At 37.4% G+C, this 24755-nt stretch overlaps 1 protein-coding gene across 2 annotated transcripts in view; it reads right to left on the bottom strand.

Moving 5' to 3' along the window:
* LOC124393419 (cAMP-specific 3',5'-cyclic phosphodiesterase 4D-like) overlaps window positions 1-23872 on the bottom strand; it is a 190981-nt gene extending 167109 nt beyond the window's left edge. The window contains exons 1-2 of one of the 2 annotated variants that reach the window (XM_046861238.1): window positions 23792-23872; window positions 4226-4446 (exon numbers count right to left, since the gene is read on the bottom strand). In XM_046861238.1, coding sequence (XP_046717194.1) covers window positions 4226-4446; window positions 23792-23833 — 263 coding nt within the window. In that variant the 5' untranslated portion in view covers window positions 23834-23872. The remainder of the gene's footprint in view (window positions 1-4225; window positions 4447-23791) is intronic. The other variant, XM_046861236.1, reaches the window with a different exon arrangement.
* Between the last annotated feature and the right edge of the window lie 883 nt (window positions 23873-24755).

Raw genomic sequence — 24755 nt, 5'->3', positions numbered from 1 at the left:
TAGATGCAAACAGAAATACAACCGTAAAAATGTGTTAGACTGGGAATGAAAATAGCTTTTCAGCAAATAGCTGCAGAAGGATATTGATTTTAAGCAGCAGGCTTTCATCCTGTTATGTTCTCTATGCAAAAGAGTGCATTCAATAAGAGAAAAATAGTGAGAGAGAATGATAGAGATGGAGCGTGGCTGTATGTGAATGTTGAAGGCTGTATTTGTGTGTAACTCTGTGTGTGTGTGTGTGTGTGTGTGTGTGTGTGTGTGTGTGTGTGTGTGTATGTGTGTGTGTGTGTGTGTGTGTGTAAAAACTGGCAAAAAATCCAGAAAATTAATAAAAATCCAAACTATTTTATAAATAACCCTGTAGATAGCAGTGTAATTATAAAAGACAATCAAAAACAAAGTTTTACAAGTATTTAAGAGAATTTCTTAATTTAATTTATTTCCTCATCAAAATCATCAGCTTGTATGATTTTTATAAAAAAATAAAATCTTCAATTAGCACTGGTTATGTATCTAAATCCTTTAAACTGGCAGTTATTAACCTCCTAATTAAGAAACCTGACCTTGACCCTTGTCAGCTGTCCAACCATAGGCCAATATCAAACCTCCCCTTTATCTCTAAGATTTTAGAAAAGGTTGTAGCATAGCAGTTATGCTCCCATCTACTTAAAAATAAAAAAAAATAAATGAATCAATCAGGATTTAGGCCTCATCATAGCACAGAGACGGCGCTAGTTAAGGTGGTACATGACCTGTTATTGGCCTCTGATCAGGGGTTTGTCTCTTTATTTGTCTTGCTCGACCTTAGTGCAGCTTTTGACACTGTTGATCATAATATCCTCCTTGCTACACTAGAGAATGTTGTTGGAATAAAGGAAACAGCTCTCTCCTGGCTCAGGTCTTATTTGACTGATTGCTATCAGTTTGTTGATGTAAAAGGTAAATTCTCCACAATGAGGTAAAGTTTAGTGTTCTGCAAGGATCTGTCTTAGGCTCACTGCTTTTCTCTTTATATATGCTGCCCCTGTGTAAAATTAAAAATAAACATGGTATTCGCTTCCTTTGCTATGCTGATGATACACAGTTGTATATTCCAGCAAAGCCAGATGAGAGAGATCAGCTTAAATATGTTGAGGACTGTGTAAAGGACATTAGACAGAGGATGCTTGATAACTCGGATAAGATGGAAGCACTTTTACTACATGCTTCTAGAAGTAAACTTCCGATTGCGTAGCACCTCTGGATGGTGTTTCTGTCTCAGTGTGTACAGCAGTCAAAGACCTTGGTGTAATTATTGACCCTAGTCTTTTCTTTGAGGCTCACGTGAATAATATTACCAGGATCGCCTTTTTTCATCTTAGAAATAAAATTTGAAACATTATGTTACAAGATGCAGAAAAACTAGTTCATGCTTTTGTTACATTTAGATTAGACTACTGTAACGCTTTACTGTCTGGGTGTTCAATTAAGTGCATAAATACGCTTCAGTTAGTACAGAATGCAGCAGCAAGAGTCCTTAGCAGATCTCGAAAATATGACCACATCACCCCTGTTTTAATCAGTCTACACTGGCTCGCAAATAAATCCCGCATTGATTATAAAATACTTCTACTGACGTATAAAGCACTTAACGGTCTCATGCCGCAGTATCTGAGTAAACTTCTGTACAGATATGATCCCCCATGCCTACTTAAAAACAAAATGCAGGCTATTTGTTGGTACCTGAAATAATGAAGACTACAGCAGCTGGTAAATCGTTCTCTTATAAAGTCCCACATTTATGGAATAGCATTCCAATTTGTGTTCAGGACAATGACAGTCTCAGTGTTAAAGTCGAGACTGAAAACATATTTATTTTGTTAGGCATTTTATCAGTAGATTTTTCTTAGGTAAAGGAGCAGATCTGGAGGGATCATGGATATAGAACTTCAGTGAACTGGAATATTTGTATGCTGTCATCCCCTCACTCTCACACATTCAATTGGGTTTGTTGACGGTGATGTGGTGGGCCGTCTCTTATCCCAGAGATCCCTTCTGACTGTGTTACCTTCTGGCTCTCCCTTTTAGTTATGCTGCCATAGTGAGTTTTGCTGGAGTCCCCAACTGCACAGTGTCCTTAACTTTCATACAACAATAAGGATACTTAATAATCCATATTCTTCTCTCCCTGTCATCCCTTTCTCTCTCTCTCTCTCTCTCTCTCTCGCTCTCGCTCTCGCTCTCTCTCTGTGTGTCAAATTAAACATGCTCCTGAGGTTTCAGTGACCACTGTTCCTGCCCCTCTCCTCTCCCCTCCTGGGATCTGCCCACTTCATCCTGGCCTCTGGTGTTCTCTTTGATTGGCAGTTTCACATCAACTCCCTGGGGATCCATGAAATTACGGAGTAAGAACAGGAACATTGAGGATTTGGATTTGGACTGTAGTTAATTTCAACAGTCTGCTGCACTGACTCAGGACTACAGTTTGCATCTGATCACCATCACTACACACCACAACATCATTTATCTGTAATAAATGAACATTTGGTGCCACCCAGATTGGTTCCATCTTGAGTCTGGTTCCTCTCAAGGTTTCTTCCTTATGCCATCTTGGGGAGTTTTTCCTTGCCACAGTCACCACCGGCTCGCTCATTAGGGACAATCTTATAAATCTTATAAATAAGAAACTTATTTATTTTTTATCACCACATTATCTGTGTAAAGCTGCTTTGAGACAATGTGTATTGTTAAAAGCACTACAAAAATAAAAATGAATTAAATTCAATTTAATTTAATTGCAGGTGTGTGTGTGTGTGTGTGTGTGTGTGTGTGGTTGATGGGTGTGTGTGTGTGTGTGTGTGTGTGTGTGTGTGTGTGTACAGGATTCTACTATTAATATTTTTCAGTGAGAGTACAGTAATGAAAAAGAAAATGGAATATGGGTCTCGGTTTTTCAAAGCCATTACAGTCTAATCAAGCCACGGTGACCCGGTTCAAAGATCAATTGTCAGAAGGAGCCTTCAAGGTGAATGTTTAAAAGGGGCAGATTGATCAAGGTTACGTCTTTCATTTTTATGGAAATGAAATTAGATGTCCTTTCAAAGAATGAGAACATTGGCAGAGCAGGGTGACAAACACACCGCTTAACTAAATGCTCATGTCATTATTTAAAAGACATGTAAAGCAGGCATCATGTAACAAACATAGCTGAATATCTTTAAAGGTTCCAAAGCAATAAAAACAGGCTTGTGTAGTGATGCATTAAGATCAGTCATGAGCCTGTTTCGTTACTTACGAATCTTAACATACAGTATCAGGTGCTACTGAAAGAGCATCTTACCCACACGTTACCTAATAAATCACTGTAAACATAAAACTAACAAATGTTGCCAAAACCAACACTGACAAAATAAAAAATAAAATAACAGCTACATGTCATTCCTGACAATAAACCAATATGATTTATTGATTCTTTCTGCTATTATGTTCTTCTCCTCTCTATTTAAGGTAACAAATGTAGCTAACAGCTACCTGCAAATGTTTGAGTATAGTTAAGGCATGTTGCCTGCATGCTGCTTGCTTATTTTACTATTTTTATTTGATTAAAACTGCTGGTTTTTCTAATCCCTAATCTAATCCATGATCCTTATCTACTCACTGGCCTTTATAACATGTATTACATTTTAATCATATAATGTATGCTAACTTTATATATGATAAACTTTACTCTAAAGCATGATTATTGATTTTGTTAACTATTAAAACTAGAAAAAAATATTCGCAAAAAAATTCAGTAAAATCTTCAGTGGCATCCCTGATTAATAGTAAAGACCAAATCATATATCCGTTTGCGGTATATAAAGTACGCAGTCTGATTTATTAATTTAGTTTTTCTTTATTTATCTACAAAGATATCATGGCTGTAGAACCTGTAGCTGCATATTTTACAGTTCTTATAGCTCTAGTGACTATTAATAACCCTAGTGACTTGAAGTAATGACATCCCTTTAAGAATCAGAAATCAGAAACACTGGTTTTCCATATAGAATTTGAAAATGCTTCACATTTCACACAATATTTTGGCATCATATTTTGTGAGAGTCTAATGTTTTTAATTCATGTTGCCAAATATTTAGAAGATGAGCTTCAGTCTTCATTGTAAGATCATGAGAAAGATTGATGCAATTACTAATTACCATTGTGACACAATAACGTTTTAAAGCTGGCATGTGATTAATTTGCTGACCTGTTGGATTCCGCCAAGGTGATAGCGATCAGAGGAGGCATGTTAGGAGCCAGTGTGGTGGGTCGAGGTATTTGGTCATTCTCCTTCCAGTCGAACTGCTCGGCTTGCCTGAATGCCAGGGGAGGCAGCTGCAGGGTTCTACTGGATAACCTGCGTACCAGAAAGCACTCGGGGCCTGGGTTGTCCTCGGCTTCCAAGGATTCCAGTGAGCCGTCGCTTACCTGGTAACAAAACACACAGACATTGGGATGGCTTCAAGTTTCATTTAGAACAAAGTATTCAAAAAAGTTAGGAATATTTAGTATTTTGTCAATTATGTCCAACATTTCATGCTGGTTATGAATGTTTATACAGCATGAAGATTAGTTGTGTGTCTGAAGAATTACATATACATATGAGGTCTAATTATTTTTGAACATCAGCAACTATAACAAGACTGTGATTTATGATAAGCTTCATTTACAATGCCAGAGCTACATAATACGGACCAGTGTTGAGACATCTGACATTTCCAGCCATATGTGGTTCTTTTCCAAACTGTTAGCACAAAGTTGGAGGCACACAACTGTATAGGATGTCTGTGAATGTGGTAGCATAATATCTTCCCCTCAATTGAACCAGGAGATTCAAACCTGTTCTAGCATGTAAATGCCCCTGTGAACAAAGCCAGCCCCATGAATATGGTTAACATATTTATTCATTATTTTCAATTTATTCGTCATGATCTTTTCATTTAACTTTACCTTAAAAAAGTCAATCTTGAGAGATCCCCTGGCAAGGCTGGGATGCAATGCCGACATGAATATGATATTGGCTATTTCATTATGCATGGAGCACTTAAATAGCTGCAGATACTCAACATCAAATCTAGACCATCCCCCTTTGCAAATAGGAACTGAAATAAGTGGCAGAAAAGAACCAGGACACTGACATGAAATAATATGCAATTTTATTCCCAAGCACATGACTGACACATAACGTGAGGATTTGATAGGCCTACATTGTGTTTACTTCTGTAGATCATGTGCCATGAGGGACATTGGTGTTTGTGTAGCACATCTCTTAGACTGCCTCCCACAAGACCAGTTTCATGTTTCGGAGAGACATGGTGAAGCTGCTTGAAGCGAGCAGGGGAGCCAAATCACTGCGCCGCACATCTCCCTAAACTCTCATTTCATTACTAATAGCATAAACTAATAACATGCATAAACTAAAATCTGCTAAAGGCACACACATTTCTGACTGAAAAGATTCTTTCTTGTCCATACATACCCTCTAATAGTGTGATTAGTCTTTTCCTTGTCTAATTATCCGTCTGTTTCGGCAATCAGAATGCACAAATAATTGAAAATAATTTTTAAAAAGTGCTCATCACTTTGCAATCATATCCATTTGTTTTCCATTTCGCAAAGACTCGAGATTGCACAATTCATTATTTATATGATGTGACTGAGTCATGCTTTGAAAGCGTTGGGAAATAATGCACTAAGGGGGTCATTTGTAGTCAGCGCACACTCTCACACCCAGGGAACATAAAAATGTGGCCATGTGACCATGCAGAAAAAAAAAATGAGAGGGAATCTCAGTCAGCTGACTACCTTGCACAAACTGGTACAATAAAACATAAAGATAATACAACAAGATTACCAAACAAAAGGTTAGACAAGCTTAAACCATTTTAATCCTATTCTTACACAAGCTTAATGACTCAGCCTTTCAGTGATGCTTTTTACAAAGCTTGAGTGCACAATGTTTTGATTATTAATTCCAGTTAATGATCAGGAATCCTACAGCAACAGTCATAGCAGAGATTTCATACAAATATTTCTTCATCACATAATGATAAACACTCGCACTGAAAACTATAATGCAGGTAGATATGCAGGTCTAGATGATGTGTTGTATGGACTGAAGTGTTGGTACATTCTAGTGTCTTTGCTACATAGCGGGTTTATTTTTAGATATAATTGTATTGCTGGCAATAATGCTGCACTGTGTGTAACACGGTGACCTTACGGAGGTGAAAGGACTTGATGGAAACATAATACTTGGCAAACAGTTTCATATGTCACCTAGTTTTACTCTTTAGATTGTGGTGTATGTGGTGAACAAGCCATCAATCAGTCGTTTAAGTGCTGTCTGGATACACACCTACTGCATTTAGTAAATAAATCTAAACAGGATGTACTGTTTTTACAAAAAAAAAGGTTTCCCAAAGTATTTTTTAATACCACAATAATTTGCCAGTGAGTAATATATACATTTTTACCCTCTTATCTGTTTAACTAACAATTAAAATTCTCCAAAGCAATTTAGTACCTGTTATCATTTGCATTTCAGCAAGTATTATGTATATAAAAAGGCAGGAAGTGGATATAAGTGCAGATCAATTGAATTTTATGCATAATGAAGAAACAAGGACAACAACCTTTCTCTATGCTGTTTAGGCTTTGCACTAGATTTCAACGCATGGCTGTGGGGATTTGCTTATTCGGCCATGTTATTAGTGAGGTGATGCATTGATGTCAGCCAAAAAACCCTGGCCTAGTTGATGATCCAGTTCTTAGGTTTCCTCATCTGTTTCTCTTCCTCAATCATCTTTGAAGAATGATTGCATCCTTCCAAACAATTAAGCTGTAAAGAGGATATGCATGTTTTTGTGGACTAGTATTTCTAGTTATGCTATTGCTATTTTTTCTTTCTCTGATGTCCTTTATTAGTAGTTATTATTAAAAAAAAAAGGGTTTAACTAGGTCATGACAAATATGCTTTCTTTTAAATAAGCAGAGCATTTAAAATGTATACTGTGCAAATGTTTTAGGGAGATATAGAAATTAAATGCTGTAATGTAAAAATACTTATGCTGTAACGTAAAAAGAAGTGGTAGTAGTTAAATTTTTCAATTAATAAATAAAAAATGAATGAAAAAAAGAAAGATCAATAATAATGTACTTTCTACTTTTTTTCAGCTTCTCCCATCAGGGGTCGCCACAGCAGATCATCCGCATGTTTGATTTGGCACATGTTTTTACGCTGGATGCCCTTCCTAACGCAACCCTCCCCATTTATCCAGGCTTGGGACCGGCACTAAGAGTGGCTGGGTTGGTTCCCTGACCGGGGATCGAACCTGGGCCGCAGCGTTGAGAGCGCCGCATCCTAACCACTAGACCACCAGGGAACTAGTAAGCAATCATAATCATAATCAATTTATCAATATTTTTTTGTGACCATGCTTGGCCAAGAATTCTACTAAGTACAATAACTTGGCAGGTAGGTTGTTCCAAGCAACACAAATCAGTGCCTTAAATCCTTCTGTCTCTTCATGTAATCCCAGACAGTCTTGATGATGTAGAGATCACGGTTCTGTGGGGGCCAAACATTCACTTCTTTGTTCTTCTCTATGCCGAAAGTAGTTCTTAACAACATTGGCTGTATGTTGTTAGTCGTTGCCCTGATGCAGAATTAATTTGGGTTTAATCAGACGCCTCCCAGATACTAGTGCATGATAGAGAAGTACTGTATTTGCCTGCATTTCTTCAACATTAATCTTGACCAAATATCCAACTCCATTGGCAGAAATGCAGCCTGCTAATCTTTCGCAAACAACTTTCCACCTGCTACAGCCAAATAGAAACAACTTTGACTAATCAGCCCAGAGCAGCTGCTGACATTTTTCTTTTTGCATCATAGTTCCTATGTTTTCGAGTATAGACGCTTAGACTAGTTTCCACGCCGAAGGTATGAAGGTCATGAAGACCACGTCTGGCCAAACTTTTCTAGACAGTAAATCGGCGTTCCGGGGGCCCACTGGTTTTGCTACATCTTCCAGGGTCAAAAGAAAGTAAGCATGATTTTGTCTATTGTATTGCATATTGCAAGTTTTCTAGGCTGTGTCTATGGTTGTTAACATTGCCTGTTGTTTTGTGTTTCTTCAGGATAACTTGAACTGCACTTGAACTGAATCTTAAAACTCTGAAATCTTTGCCTACGAGAGACCTTGCTGATGGTGTCTACCTTGTGTTTTCTTGATTTTATGCAAGTGTACAAAGTGTGCAATTGTAAAAATTGAAAGCCAGAGGGTAGTCACACCAAATATTGATTTGATTAAGAATCTTCTTTTCTTACCTCACTTTGTAACTAATTAACAATAAACAATAATAATAAAAAAATATTATATTATATTTATATATTATATATATATTATAGATTATATAATATTATTTATATATACAGTATATATATTTAAAGCATTCTTACATTACAGCATTTCTTTTTACCTACCTAAAACTATTGCACAGTACTGTATCATTTATTGGGCAAAGAGTTGCCAACACACCTGGGAAGACCGTGAAAAATGGCAGTAAAGCAAGCAGTGGAGGTGTGAAGTGGCACTTTATGTTCTGATTTATACTGATTTTGCATTGGATTGGATTTTGCTTTACATGTATTCACCTACTGAGCCTAGTGGATCTGTAACATGATAATCAAGACTGTGATTCCTCCAACAATAACTTGATATGAGACAATGTACATTGTTAAAAGCGCTATACAAATAAAAATGAATTGAATTGAATTGGCTAATGCAACCACCCCCCACCCCCCGAACCAGAACCTGAGCACTTTGTTAGTGTATTTGGGTTGGTTTATAGTTAATGGTGAGTTAGTGCTTTTTGTCCCTTGTGGTAATACAGTTTAAATCGGTTCAATATCAGTTTAAATCGGTTCAATATCTATTTATGTAGTTTATGTAGTCCACATGAGCATGCAACTGGCAAACACTGTCCACTGAGAGAAAGACTGAATTTTTTTTCATCCCAAGAGCCAGGACACAAGGCAATATTGTTTCCATGCGCATTCTCCTGAAAAAAAAAATTCTACCATATCCTTTTTTTTCTTAATTGAATCCCACATGTTTACTCTAGCTCCCTCCTTGATCATTTGTATTTGACAACCCTATCCATTATCATACTCTCTGTGGATGAATGGTAGAACATATCTCTGTTGTACAATGTTCTTCAATGAGAAGACATTGACTAATGCTTTCGCTTCCTATTGATTTAAATGCTTCAGACTGCTCATTTGTGGCCATTATAGATGGCTAAAGGAAATCACTTTCTTCTACAAAACACCTCAATATCTACTGTCCAAGATTATTTCCATTTCAGTCTACATTGTCCTGTTCCCTATAGGTTAAAACCAAATTATAACTGGAAAAAACATCAAGGGGTCACCTGAAAATGCTTTAATGTCAGAATGTATGCATTCATATGCATCATCTTGGTTATGAATCAGAAACCACGCACATGCGTATGAATAAGTGAAAATATGTAATTAGAGAGCAGAATGAAAGTAATGCTGCACCTGCTGCCCTAGTGGTGATTATTGATACTTTGAGCTAGGTCATTTGAACTGGCAGACTCAGCTAAGTTGAATTTATGGGAGCTCTTAAGTAGGTCATGCTCATCGTCTCCCTCAGCTATGTAACAGGGTTATTTCACCTTGGGGACACACAAGTATTGGTTTGTTTTTTTGAACTGCAGGTCAGGGAGAAAATAAGAAATCCTGTTCTGAGCAACTAAAAGGTACATTAAAGAAAAAATCTAAAACCTTATTCATAAAATAGCCAAGCAGCATGAAAATTCATCCATTCAGGTAACTATAAACATATAAAAGGTGTGACACTCAATCACACCTTTTATGTACTGTATGTAAATATATAAATAGCTGCATTTTACCTAACGTGTAGAACAAATTAATTTTATAAACATTCTGCAGAAAAAAATACATGTTTTTGTGATTGCTAAAGGTATTTAAACATTTTCTGGACAGGTTTACAAAGATGACTATAAACCTTGAAGCGATTTCCACCAGATAAAAGCCCAGAAAAAAGCCCAGTTGTTTCCAAAAATCAGAAAGCATTTTTGTTTTATAGAAAAATGTATATATATATATATATATATATATATATATATATATATATATATATATATATATATATATATATATATATATATAAATTAACCTTGGATTAATCTTGGATAAACAAATAACATTTTGTACTAGAGAAAATCCACTTTGACGCTACCAATACATACCAAAATAAAATCACAGTAATACCTACAAATTGTAGCGTTGCCCTGTCTGTATTGTCAAAATAATGGTATCCTGATGGGTTTATTATGAATTGGGACATATGGACACTAAATAGAGAGTTCAGCTATTTTAGGCACACAAATTCCATCCAACAGTTAGAAGAAAAACACAAAGGCCATGCAATCTTCACAGTCAAACACTGACAACAAAATGGGTCAAACTGTACAACTCTCTAAATGTGGCACTGTCCCTTTTGTAACAATGCTACCTCTGCATCAAGACAGTTCATGAAAAATACCACAGACACAAAATGAAAGACTATGAAAACTCACAGAGCATCAAAAGTGTAGCACAATAAGCATCAGCACAATAATCAAGATTGCAGGTGAAAATAGTAGCATAAAGCTTTTAGAACGTTCACACATCCAGCTTACTCGCTTGTGGAAACAAATACATTCTGAACTTAATACTCAAGGAGAGAGAGAAAGAACACACATATGTATTGTTTAGTAGGGCTCAGGTGTGCAGATAGTCATTAACACTATTGTCCCTCAAACAGTTATTTTCAAACTTAAACAGGCTTAAACCATGCTGCCATCCCTACCACCCAAACCAAGCAAGACAGCTGTTCGGACTAAGACTAAATTCATCCCTGAACCTTTGTGAACTTGAAACACTTTAATAACGCAAGATGCCAATGAGCAGAAATGCAAGTAAAGTACAAATACTTTGTTACTGTACATAAATAGATTTTTCTGGTATCAGTACTTTACTTCACTATTTATTTTTTGGACAACTTTCTATTTTCACTCATTATTTTTTTTTACACAAATATCTGTACTTTCTACTTCTTACATTTTCAAAACTTTAGTTTTAATCTATTTGGTGATTTTTTTTTATTTTCATTGTGTGCAATTTATAGCCCATCAACCTATTTCTCCTCATTGTACAGCTTTTTTTTTTTACTTACCACTGTATAATTTCCTGGCTATTATGCACCACAGACATAGGCTAGCCTACGAAGCTAACAACAAGCAAAGCAGAAGGCAAATAGAAGTATAGGGCTAATGTGGTTGAGACAGAGGGTGTCAGCGATGTAAACATGACTAAGAACAGAGACATTCTTGATCACCTGATCATCATTATCTTTTCTCTGCTAATGTTTTATATGGTGGTTGTTCAGCCTGGATACATTCATTAGGTAACAAATATAACAAATATAAAATTATTTTTTGTATTACTATATTGATATGATGTGAGATCCAGTTACCAGCATCACACTAAAACAGCTAGTAGTAATGGCTACTTTTTACTTAAAGTACATGTCAGAACCCAGACTTCTTTACTTTAACTTGAGTAAAAAAAGTGTAGTCAGTGCTTCACCTTTTACCAGAGTCTTTTAAAACATAAGTATCTGTGCTTCTACTTGAGTGAAGAATGTGTGTACTTTTAACATCTCTGCCAATGAGTGACCCACTGGTGTTCTTATTGTGGTGGGCCAACCATGCAGGGGAGTATGTTTCAAACAGAGGCTGAAAAGACACTCCAAAGTATTATGGAAGCACTTGATTTCCAGATACTCTTTTCCAATTATGCTGCATGTAAAACTCACACAGAGTGCTTCTGACTGATGTACAGCACCAGACAGGCTGCTGGGAGGCTAAATAAATATTTACAAATCTACAATAAGAAATGTTCAACCCCTAGTAATTCCTTTTTCATTATTTTTTACTCTTTTTCATTATGGGATGTAAGCAATCCATACCTGCAGCAGTCTTATCAATCTGTGGACACATCTATGTGGGATCAACGTGGGAATAAGGGAACATGTCAACAGTCCTTAGTATTTCCTAAAAATAGGAGGAATTGGACAAGCCTCAGATATTTACAGTGGATTCACCTTGCAAATGTTCTCACAGATATGGACTGCAATGTCTGCCTTGAGCACAAGCATAAAGGAACAGTGGCACCTTTATTAAAACCATTTCTAACATTTTTCCTGATTTGTCCTTGACTGCACTGTTTTGTTCTATGAGGCTGGTGCTCTTAGGCAGGGGGAAAAAATAAAGAAATCTTAATATTCCATTTGCATTTTGATCACCTTTGCACTCTGAGATGGTACTCCAAGTGTGATCAAAATGTGATTTGGTGTTTTTGAACACTTTGGACCCAACTCAACACTTTTTGCCAAGAGCCAGAAATAATCTGTTCATACTCTGTTAAAGGGTTGAGGTGGTAAATCATCTGTATTATCCCTTTCTTTATACATCAAAGTCCACTTTCCCAACAATCCATTTGACATGTAAGGTCCTTCTTACTTTCAGGGCACATGTAGGTGGGATGTAATATAAGAATATTTTCTGATTATACAGAGTGTCTGATTTGCCAAATGCTGTAAATGTAAGTGACCCAGTGTGGGGCATTCTTCTCAGTATATACTAAACTTTATTTATAACTAGATGTCCAATCATCTACTCAGCTTTCTTTAATTACCCTTCTGCCCATGCTTTAATTTAAAGGGAGAAACCCTTTGGACACTTAGGGCATGGCTCGTAGTCCTTGGGCTTACCAATGCAGATATTTGGACAGCTGGATGGCATCTGCCACATGCATTGTACTCACTGTGCTGTGTCATCAAAGGTGAAGAGCCAGTCCACTTCATCCATCACCAGCTTTTGTGGAGACCAAGGTTAAAACCACATGCAAGCTTTTTTATTTGTGCCCAATTTTATGTAGCATTGTAAAGCATCTGCATGGCATTTTATTTTTCAGATGAGGCCAGTGTCACTGTCTATCCTAACAAGTCATAACCTAATGCTCTAAAACTGCTAAGAAGCAATGCTTGTGATGGCCAGATGCTGCATACACACATTGCAAATATTACAAAAATATAAAAAAGTTTCTGCCTTTAATATAGAAGGAGAAATCAGATTTAATACTGTCAATACAGTTCTCTAAGGAGATAATATGACAAAATAATATTTGACAAAACAATTTATGACACAATTATTCACAACCTCTAGAAAGCATTTTCCCATTAATGTTAAAGGGTCATCATTGACTTCCTGTTTTATTATTTAAATGATGTAAGAACACGTCTATTTTTCCTCCTGTGATCCAGTGTGATCCAGTATACAATAAATTTGGGTTAAAAAATCTATAGTATATTGGGGCCACTAGATCTTGTATACCTCCTCCATTATCAGCAAGCTCTCTGCTCTAAGTTGTGCATTACATTATAGACTAGACATTTGAAATGAAAATCTGTCATACTCTGGCAAGATGCTACACTGAAATGGTTTTATCTTTTAAATCAGCAATCCATACCTATAAATTGGACTGTAAAAAAATTGTCAGATGTTCACAAAAACAATGTTTTCACAGGACAATTACTCTGACCAATACTTGAATGAATACATGTGAAGAGAAGATAGTAATTATAACGTTATAGTAGGAGACTACTAGATTACTATATGCTTTAATATTTCTCCAGTGTTTGTTAATTTATTTCGAGTTGTTTTATGTCTTAGAATAAAATTCAGTTATGCGTTAAAAAGTTAGATTCCTCTCATATCTTCAGTGTAAGATTAAGATATGTTTCATTACCTTTTAATCCATCTTTTATTTTGCTTACCAATAACTTTGAAGCTGTTAAATCTAATCTAAATAGATGGCTGATTAATTAAAATTATTATTATTTTTTAATTATCCAAAAATACAAAGAGTGCAAATATATCACTTTGTTACACATTTCCCTGTTAAGACCTTTTATTACATCATATTTTATTATGCTACATTTTGTGTCCTTCAGGTCCCATTTATGGGGTGTTATGATGGATATCAGTATACCAATATTGAATTGACTGTGAACTGCATACAAACTTAGTATCTGACTGCATGTAACAACATATTACTGAATTCATTATTTTACCAATGTACACTTACCAAGCTTCTAATTTGGAATGCTATCTCAATGTGGGGCCTCCCTTTGCCATCAAAACTCTCCATGGTATGGATTAAAAAAATATTAAAGCCATTCCTTTGAGATCCTGGTCCATGCCATGCTGACATGATTGGTTTATGTAACTCCTGCAGATTTTCTAAGTATTAGTGGTAGTAGTTGTTGTTGTGGTGTGTGAACATTCTTGTTTTACCACATCCCAAAGATGTTCTAATGGATTCAAATCTGTTTGACTGATTGGGCCACTGAAGAACACTAAACACATTGTCACATTCATGAAACTGGTTTGAGATGATTTTTGCTTTTTGACATGGTGTGTCATGTCAGATATAGCCAGTAGAAGATGAGTAATTTGTGGCCATAAAGGGATGCACATGGTCATCACCAATACTCAAAAGAGCTATGACATTACACCAATAATTGACTAGTATTAATAGGCTCAATATGTGCCAAGAATACATTCCCCACAAAAATACACCACTTTCATCATCCGGGCAGGATGCTGGGGTCCATGGAAACATGCTGTTGGTGCTAAATATTGCCCCTACTATCAGTGTGCATCAAGAATTTTTGAGATAATCAAACCAGGCTACATTTTTCTGTTCCTCAACTGTTCAGTTTTAGTGAGCCTGTGCCCTCTGCATCCTTAGCTTTCTGTTTTCGGCTGTTAAAGGTGAAACCTCTTCTGCTGTTGTAGCCCATCCGCTTCAAGGTTCAGCCTGTGGTGCATTTTGAAATGCATTGCTGCTCATCAGAATTGTACAGATTAATAATTTTGCCTTTCTGTCAGCTTGAACCAGTCTGATAATTCTGATGACTTCTCTTATTAACAAGAAAAAAAAAAACCAGGAACAACTACTGGCACCAACAAACATGGCAAAATTATAAATTACTAAGATAAAATCTTTCCCAATTCTGATGGATGAAGTAATGTATTTGCATTATTTTATGAACCGCACTGCTGCCATTGATTGGATGATAACTGTATAGATGACAGGTGTTCCCAATGTATTCTGTTTAGTGTATTCTATATTGTTGTTGGTAGCTACATCAATAAAATAAAGCTTTGTGTATTGTATATATAAATACATTTATAAAATACAGTGTCTATAACTGTAATAACTAAAAAGCTATCTACCATAAAAAAGGCCAGTAAGAGTGTTTTAAAGAACCGTATAGGTGGCATACCGGTATATCATATTGATTTTTATTCTTCATGATAGTTTACTCCTTAAACTCTGTTTGTATATTGGATTCATCACAAATTACAACAGGAAATCAGAATGACTATTCTAAATTCCATTAAACAATTTAACCCCTGTGTGTATATAATTCACCAGTACCATTCCTCATACACAGTACAAAAGACAGACATGGACATAAACTGATTATGGTTTTACCATCTGTTACAATCTAATATGAAAATGTTATGACTGCTCTGAATGAACAGGCAGAACAATGCTGCCTTCAAAGCTCCTTTATGTGCAGTTTCTGCAATAATAAAGACTGCTATTCTGTAAAGAAAATATATTTTTCATTGTGTAATTTTCCAACATTTACTATTACAGTATAATCTTTTGACCCTGAAACCTGTATTAGTTTAAATTATAGTACTATACTGATTTACCGGTAAAAAAAAAAAAAAAAAACTGATGTAAAAATCATGCAAATTGATGCATAGTTGGAGCAGGAAGTGAAGCAAATAACATAAAAACTTCCATCATCCCAGACAGGGCACCCAGAAGCAGAAGTATTGAATTTTAGTAACATCAGAGCAGTAGCCTTTGAAAACAATGCCCTAAGGTGTTATAGAATATGTACAGCCGAGATCAAATAGTGGACCAAGGCATTTAAAGCTTCTGATCTCACAGCGGAAGATCTTTGCTTAAAACCAGGAAAAAAAAGAAAAAAACAGGAAGCTACAAAATGGCTGAGCGATGGTAGCAACATTAGCTTCTGTGAAAGAGAGAAGGTAAGCGCTACAGGGATGCAGGGAGTATGGCCTTTTGACGCAGCATCTCGTTCTCTCAGGAAACTAGGGTTACATACGTAACCTAGAGACGTTCCCTTTCAAGAACTCGAGCTGCGTCGAAACACTTTGGGAACGAGTGTCCAATCAAGCCATACTGACCAGTCCCTGCCTAGTGTGTCTGAGCCCCACCAGCATTCAGGACAGAGGAGCCAGGAGTGGCTCTGATGTCAAGGGTGTAGAACCTAACAAAGGTCAAAGGGGTGGACCAGCCCGCAGCATTACATATGTCCTAGAGAGACACTCCCGCGGACGAGGCCGTAGACGCCTCCATACTCCTGGTGGAATGAGCCTTGACTCCGAAAAGAGTGTGAAAAGACCAGAGGACTTATAAGATGAGGAAATGGCATCCACTATACATCTGCCGAGAGTCTGCTGGTAAGCAGGAAAACCTTTCCTATGAGGGCCAACAGCTCCTCTGACTCGGACTCGTCCTGTGGAGATATGTATCCAGTGCTCGCACTGGACACAGTCGATTTTGCTTCTCCTGGTCGGGGGCTAGGAAAGCAGGAGGGCAGAATGCCTGCAGTATGACAGGTCGTGACGGAGCCGTAGGCACCTTAGATACATACCCAGGTTTAGGGTAGAGAACTCAGGGTACTCAGTCTCCGGGTGCTGCGTAAGAAAAGGTGTCACGAGAGGGTGCACCGAGCAGCCTCAAGAGAGCGGCGAGGGAGATACTGCTGGAACACCACCGACTGCTTTGCTGACTCCTGAAACTTGACGACGACCACGTCAACCGCGTTGCTGCACAGGCCAGAAGTAGCTATCGGGGGATTGGCAGCCTGACATAACACCTTAATATTGTCAGCCCCAGAGCTGAAACCCTTGTCCAACTCTCGCAGCAGGTCGGCCTGGTATGCCTGCAACACACTCATTGTGTGGAGGCAACCCGTGGCCTGACCTACTGCCTCGTAAGCCTTGCCTACTAAGGCCGAAGTGGCTTTTAACGGTCTAGTAGGCAATACCGGAGCCTTCGGTGACACAACACCTGCGAGCCCCACGACCTTTGGCGGCCTGGCGTGTCGCCTTGGCGAGCGCGGGACCTGAGCCGCGAGGAAGAGCGCTCTCTGGGAGCGGAGCGTGCGTATAGCCATACAGCTACAGCGTGAACAATCATCTCCCCCGAAAGCCGATTGAGCATGCTCCACACACAAGCAAACAACACACAACCAATGAAAAAATTTTGTTTGCTCTGAGCCATTGCTTGCACAGATTCACACACAAAGCGCTTATCTGAACAAACAGAAGCTAATGTCGCTACCATCACATTTTGTAGCTTCCTGGTTTACGCAACGTCACCCGCCAATGACGTTACAACTTGCCTATTAGCCGGATTTCACACGTAATTCAGAGCGTGGACAACGCAAGGTGTTCCCAAAGCGTTTCGACGCAGCTCGAGTTCCTGAAAGGGAACCATTGTGCACACCCTGTTGCCAAAAACACTGTAAATGCTGTAAATGTAAATGCAACAGAAAGCCATATCTGAGTGGACAATGCTCAGATACACAAATTCTTCATCTGCCTGGGATGTTACTAGCTGTAGTTTAACTGAAATGTTGCACCTCACACCATGTACATGCTCTGCACCTGTTAGTCTTAACAAAAAGACTTTCTTCAATTTATTCTCTTAAGTGTTCTCCCTGCAAATAAGATTATTCTTACACCAAATAATTCCTAGCAAAAGCGTGAGCATGAAACGAAAGGCAAAAAAATAATAATATTAGCATATCAATTAAATTTATAAATCTGTGAAATGAAATCTGTGTGGACAGCACTAAAACATTTTTCAGACTCCCTAAGTTGCATTTAACATTAATTAAAAAACATTTGTACAGCTTGATGGCCATCACTAGAAATTGTATGTGCTATTTGTCATCACCTAATGTCTGCCTGCATCAGGAAAAACCAAACCAGAAGTTTCTACCAATAAAATAGGTGCCACCGCATATCAACAGTGATGCTTTTGCAGTTAAGAATGTGCTCAGGTCAAGACCTGAATGCAGTGAGGGTTTTTCAAGCACTATGTAGATGTGATTGCCACCTGGCAGGTTACCGGCCCTATGAGTGCTTTGGGAGCACCAGGGTAAAGGAAATGATTGCACAGGCACACTTGAAAGGAAGTCAAGAGGCCCCTACCAACATTAAGTATGATTTGATGAACATTATGGCTACATCCTGGGCAAGTATACAGTATACATTCACCTTTGTCTGAATATTGCTTAAATGCACCGCATTACTGCTAACAGTACATCCTTGTTTAAAACATAACTAATGGTTAAAGTATGCTACAGTCATGAGGAACAATAGATCTTAGGACAAACTAAAAAGGCCACAGGACGGGGCATTGTGAACATTGTAAAACCTACAGAAAGTGCTTTCTGAGCAAAGTAGGTTTGTGGCACATCCCTAAATAATGCACATGAGAAGGAGGTAAAATTTCATGAGAGGAACCAGACAGTCAGCTTGTCTATAGGCTGTGGTGGTGAGATCCACAAAGCACATTATCGTACAGATGAAAATTAATACCCCAACCCAAATGTGTGTAGTCATCAAAAGCACATCTCCCAAATGCCTAGAGCATGCTCTACTACAATGCATGTCCTGTGGTGTGCTGTTACACATCTTCAAAACCACAATGAGGATATTTGCCATCACTCAATAAACACCCTCTGGCAAACACACCATTCTGTGCCATCTGATACACACCCAATTTTGCTCAGGGGAAGGCATCATATGGCCACTTGCAGGCAACTTGGCCACAGAATCTGTAAAGAATCATCAGTGGGTGAATATCACCAGTACATTTCATTTTGAGAACACTTCACAGTGGTTGTAGTTGGTATTCAAGAGGCTGAGAGTGTCTTGCATGAAGCAGTCATCCATTCAGTGCTTCTTAAATCTTGGAAACATTTCAGAGATTTTCACTGCAAAAAGCAATGATTCTCAAAATGAGATCCAGACACCCTGCAATGATCCACCAAGCATAATCAGAATTCAGTTTGAACTCCAGACTGGACACATGTTTAAATAAGGAAATCTTATTAAATATGGAGTCTTCTAAATAATGTCAGTTTCATCAAATTCTGTTCTGTCTGTGTAATGTTCCAGCAAATAGCCAAATGCACAAATTTAAATAATAAATATATGATTTGAATTGATCATCAAATAAACATATAATGAGAAAGACTGTGATTTTATGCATCTAAAAGTGTCACCAGCCTTAGAGAAATGCAGAAACCCTGGCCTAAAGCGTATCCCCAATCATTGGAAATTTGGTATGTGAATGAAAGGGCATTATTGGGGTCACTGAAAATTCAGTTTGGAAAAGCATATTGATTCTTTCCACAAAGTGAGCTGTCATCTGATTGGTAATCACTGTTAATTCTAATCCCCCAAAAATCTACCTGTGGTATAGAGCAGTGTTCCCCAACCTTTTTTGCACCACAGACCGGTTTAATGTCAGACAATATTTTTTACGGACCGGCCTTTAAGGTGTGACGGATAAATACAACAAAATAAAATGATACTATCGGCATAAAAAAAATACTATTTTATAAATATAATAATAAACGTGAATCCAGTGTGTTGGTTTTTGTTCATTTTGATAACTTTGGGGTTTAAATTTAGCGGTAATGTATTATGTGTTAGCGGTCGGAGCAGCCCCTTTAAGAAGGTAGCAGATGTAGGTAAGACATGTGACCGAGGCATCTTTACATGCATCAAGAGTGAGTCATAGACAGATGTGGTGGAGAGAATCCGGTAATTTTCCAAATTAAAACATCGTTCAGAATCAGATAAAAAATAAAACGGAAATATTGGTATGTGTTATGTATTCTTTCTGTGCGGCCCGGTACCAAGTGACCAATGGACCGGTGCCGGTCCGCGTCCCGGGGGTTGGGGACCACTTATCTAGAGGCTTCATATTGGACCATGCAACAGTATTACAACATTTAGGTTAAATTTGTTGCTAGTCCAGTTGTGTAAACTAATTAAATAAAAGTAATAGTTATTTTGGCTTATTCTGTGTCTAGCTGGAAAAAGATGCTGAAAAATAAAAACAGCTTCTCAAATTAGATCTGGTTTGCATTATTTGCTCAGGAGATAATTTTCCATTAACGGTTGGGGAACAGTGGTTAGAACTGTGCATAGAACTAGATGAGGTATTCTTAGTAATTGCATACTTACAAAAGAGTCTGTCACAGCTTATAATAACCATCTTTATACTGAATGACTAACCTTATCTTCAATTAGCATTCATGTTATTTAATCCGCAGACAGCTATTTAAATGTCATACAATCATGTGATGACTGCAACAGCAATTATACAATTCTAGATTGAATCATACGAATGAGAAAAGGCTGTCAGACATCTACAGTACATAAAATGTACCTCTGATAGATTTTACATACATTGTCAAAACACTCACAGTGCACCTGAAACAATGGGCTGTGGCCATTTAATTTAACAGAAACACACTGGAAATGCAGAAAAGCTTTTAACAGAGACATGAGAGGAAAACAGCTGACTAAAAAAAGAAAATGCTGAGCCGCATTAATGCTTATTATCAAAATTAAGTCAACTGAGCAAGCAGACACAACTTCAAGCTTGCTAATAAGTTGCAATTGTTCCTCACAAATACAGACTTCTGTCCTGACAATAAGCAATCTAAAACATAGCCAATCTACGGTGCCCAGGAATTGCAAAGAACATTAACAAATCAGAAAACAAATAAAAAAATTAGAAAACACTGACAAATCCGAAAACAAAATAACAAATCTGAAAACAAAATAACAAATGCAAAAACAAAAGAGCAAATCCGAAAACACGACAATTCAGACAAACCAGAAAAGGTAGGTATAGTTTGTGAATGGAAAACTTACCGATCATTGGACGAGACACCGGTCATTCAAGATATACAGGAAGTACAACAGTTTCTTCTTGCTTGCCAATGTTTACTTTTGTTATTTTCTTATATTTAAAGGTTGCACTAATCAAAATAAAAAATAGTTAAAATTAAGTGGGGAACTTTACATATGAACAAGAAACTAAGTTATAAGATGTCATACTTTCTGTATATCTTGAATGACAGGTGTCTCGTCCAATGATCGGTAAGTGTTTCCATTTACAAACTATAACTACCTTTTCCAGTTTGTCTGAAATGTCGTTGTGTTTTCGGATTTGTTATTTTGTTTTTGCATTTGTTATTTTGTTTTCAGATTTGTTAATTTGTTTTCTGATTAGTTTTGCACTTCTCAGCCACCATACCAATCCCTTAAACTTTCAGAAATTACCACATTTGAGACATGACATGTTTGACAAATGAGGCATGTACATATTAACAAATACGTTAAGCAGTTTTGCGCTATGTGCCACCATATCTCAGCTGATAAAATGATGATTCTGGAACTAAGACCATGCAGCATGGAAGCTCATTTCCTGAAACCTTCTGTGGCAAGCTTTCTTGCCTGTTCCTTGTCTGAGGAGTGCAAGAATTTCTATGTCTATAGCTACTTCTTGTAGGTTCTTCTAGGCTGATAATTATCCAGCAGTTAAACAAGTCATCATGCTCAATTCCAGCCTCAGTAGGGTCGAGATCAGCCTTTGTCAGCTTGCAGTACCACTGACAGACTTTAAACTAGCCTCCCTCGATACAGCAGCTGCCTGAGGATTTTATCAAGGAGACTGTGACTGTTCTCAAATGATCTCTGGCATGTACTCTAAGTAGAATGATGGATCATGATGAGGTCAGCTTAAGGGCTTTTTATGCCAGGAAATACTGCTGCATGTAAATTCCTAGTATACTGGCTTAGAATAGAGGTCCCATACGCCCTTAGATGGACACTACAGAACCTGCAGAATAACACAAAACTTTGGTTGCTGTGCCTAGTATAAGAACTATGAACAAACTACTACTTGAACCACACATTAGTCATATAATCCTCAGATCTATAGTTTCTCAGTCACAGAAAAAAAAAAAAATTTATACAAGGATTGTTCCACTGGGTCCATTCTCTGTCACTAAACATTTTTCCATGTAGTGTGTTGAGTTCTCAAGAAATCAGTACAAGATTAACAAGACAATGATGAGATCACAAGGTGAGATGATATAGCAGTCATCTCTGAGCACATCTGTAATTAGTCCTAACTTCAGAATGTTACAGGAAATGAGCTTCCATGCTGCATGGTCTTAGTTCCAGAATCATCATTTAATCAGCTGAGACATGTCTGTTACTTCCTGCCTAACTTTCAGAACAACTTTCAATTTGGTGCAGTTGTGCGGATGGCAGTGTTGGCCCTGTACTGTTCCAGGGTCATTGGTTAGATCTTGAAAAAAAAATTTACGCTACTTGAAAATGATGGCACATAGTGCAAAACCTTTGTTTAACGTATTTGTTAATATGTACTTGTCTCAAATGTGGTAATTTCTGAAAGTTTAAGGAATTGGTATGGTGGCTGAGAAGTGCAAAACACATTAACAAATCAGAAAACGAATTAACAAATTAGAAAACACCAACAAATCCGAAAGCAAAATAACAAATGCAAAACCAATTTAACAAATCGAAAAACAAAATAACAAATCCGAAAACACAATTCAGACAAACCGGAAAAGGTAGGTATAGTTTGTGAATGGAACACTTAACGATCATTGGACGAGACACCTGTCATTTAAGATATACAGGAAGTATGAATATTTACCACTGTAAATCCCTTCTTCTTTCAACAATAGTCTGTATATGTCTGGGAACTGAGGAGACCAGCAGCTGGACCTTTGGGAAATAACTGTTGTCCTGTTCATGTCTGATACAAGATTCTACCTGCCCAAAAACCCTTTTATTTTTGGCTAATTCATGGCTTTTATTTGTTTATTTCATGATGCACCAAATATTTTTGAATAGTAAAAGCTCTGGACTTCAGGCAGGTAAGTTCAGCCCCCCCGACTTTTCCACTATAAAGCCATGCTGTTTAATAGATGCCGTGAAAAATGCAAGGCCTTCCCTGAAAATAACGTTGTCTGGATTGGAGCATATGTTGCTCTAAAACCTGTATATACATATCAGCATTGATGTAGCATTTCTAGGTGTAAGCTGCCCATACCATAGGTGCTAAAGCATGGCCATACTATTAAAGATCCAGGCTTTTGGACTTAGTGCTGATAACAAGTCGGTTGATTCTGCTTCTCTTTAGTCCGGAGAATGCAGCGTCCATGGTTGCCAAAAGGAATAAACAATTTTGATCTGTTCGACCGTCAGCTTTTTTGGAATGAGGGTCGTAAAATTCCATGCAGTATTGTGATCAGCCCGCAGTTTTAAAATAACTTGGAACTCACAATTAATAGAAGAAATGTCATTGTCAAAAATGGAGAGAAGCCGTCTAGGTTCATGATGATTTTTTTTTATATCAGAGACTTGATCCCATAAACATACAGTATATGTTTTATTAAGCTCATTTATTTAGACAAAAGTACTGAAATTTACTCACACTCTGTCTGTCCTCCATACCACAATCATTTCTCTTCATCATGAGGACACTTCCAATTTGTACTGTCTAAAAAGTTGAAAGCACTGAAAAAAACAAACAAACAAAAAAACTGTGAATAATCAAGGAAAAATCATGAGCAGCCCTTGTCTGAGTGCACTGTAAAAGCTACAGTATATAGTGCAGTAAAAAGTATTTGCCCCTCCTATAATTTCTTTTGCATTTTTGTCATATTAAATGATTCAGATAATCAAGCACATTTTAATATTATTTAACGATAACCCGAGTTAATATAAAATGCAGTTTTTAAATTATGATTCCATTAATTAGTTGAAAAAAGCTGCCCAAACCTGCCTGGCCAATGTGAAAAAGTAAATGTTTCCTGAACCTAAAAACTGGTTGTGCCACCCTTAGTGGCAACAACGGCATCAGGCGGTTGCGATAACTAGCTATAAGTCTTTTAGATTACTGTGGAGGAATTTTGGCCCATTCTTTTTTGCAGATTTGTTTTAATTCAGCCACATTCAAGGGTTTCCGAGCATGAACAACCTGTTTAAGGTCATGTCACAGAATCTCAATCAGATTCTGATTCGAAATTAATTTAGTTTTTTTAAGCCATTTAGTGGTGGACTTGCCGGTGTGTTTCAGATCATTGTTCTGCTGACCCAAATGCTCTTGAGCTCGAGATCATGAACTAATTGCCGGACAGTCTCCTTCAGGTTTTGATGTTAGCGTGCAGAATTTGTATTTCCACCAGTTATGGCAAGTTGTCTAGGTATGAAATGCTGTTAGTTTTACGCGAAATTAATCAAGACACACACCTTCCAAAAAGTTAAACTTTTGTCTCATCAGACAACATATTTGCCCAAAATTCTTAGGGATGATCAAGATGTTTTTTGGCAAATGTAAGATGAGCCTTGTTTTCTTTTTGGTCAGCAGTGGTTTTTACCTTAGAGTTCTCCTATGG

The sequence above is a fragment of the Silurus meridionalis genome, chromosome 11 (genome assembly GCF_014805685.1).
Source record: "Silurus meridionalis isolate SWU-2019-XX chromosome 11, ASM1480568v1, whole genome shotgun sequence".
NCBI classification, from domain to species: domain Eukaryota; kingdom Metazoa; phylum Chordata; class Actinopteri; order Siluriformes; family Siluridae; genus Silurus; species Silurus meridionalis.
Note: the sequence above shows the minus strand (reverse complement) of the source record. Positions and strands in the feature narration are given on the sequence as shown.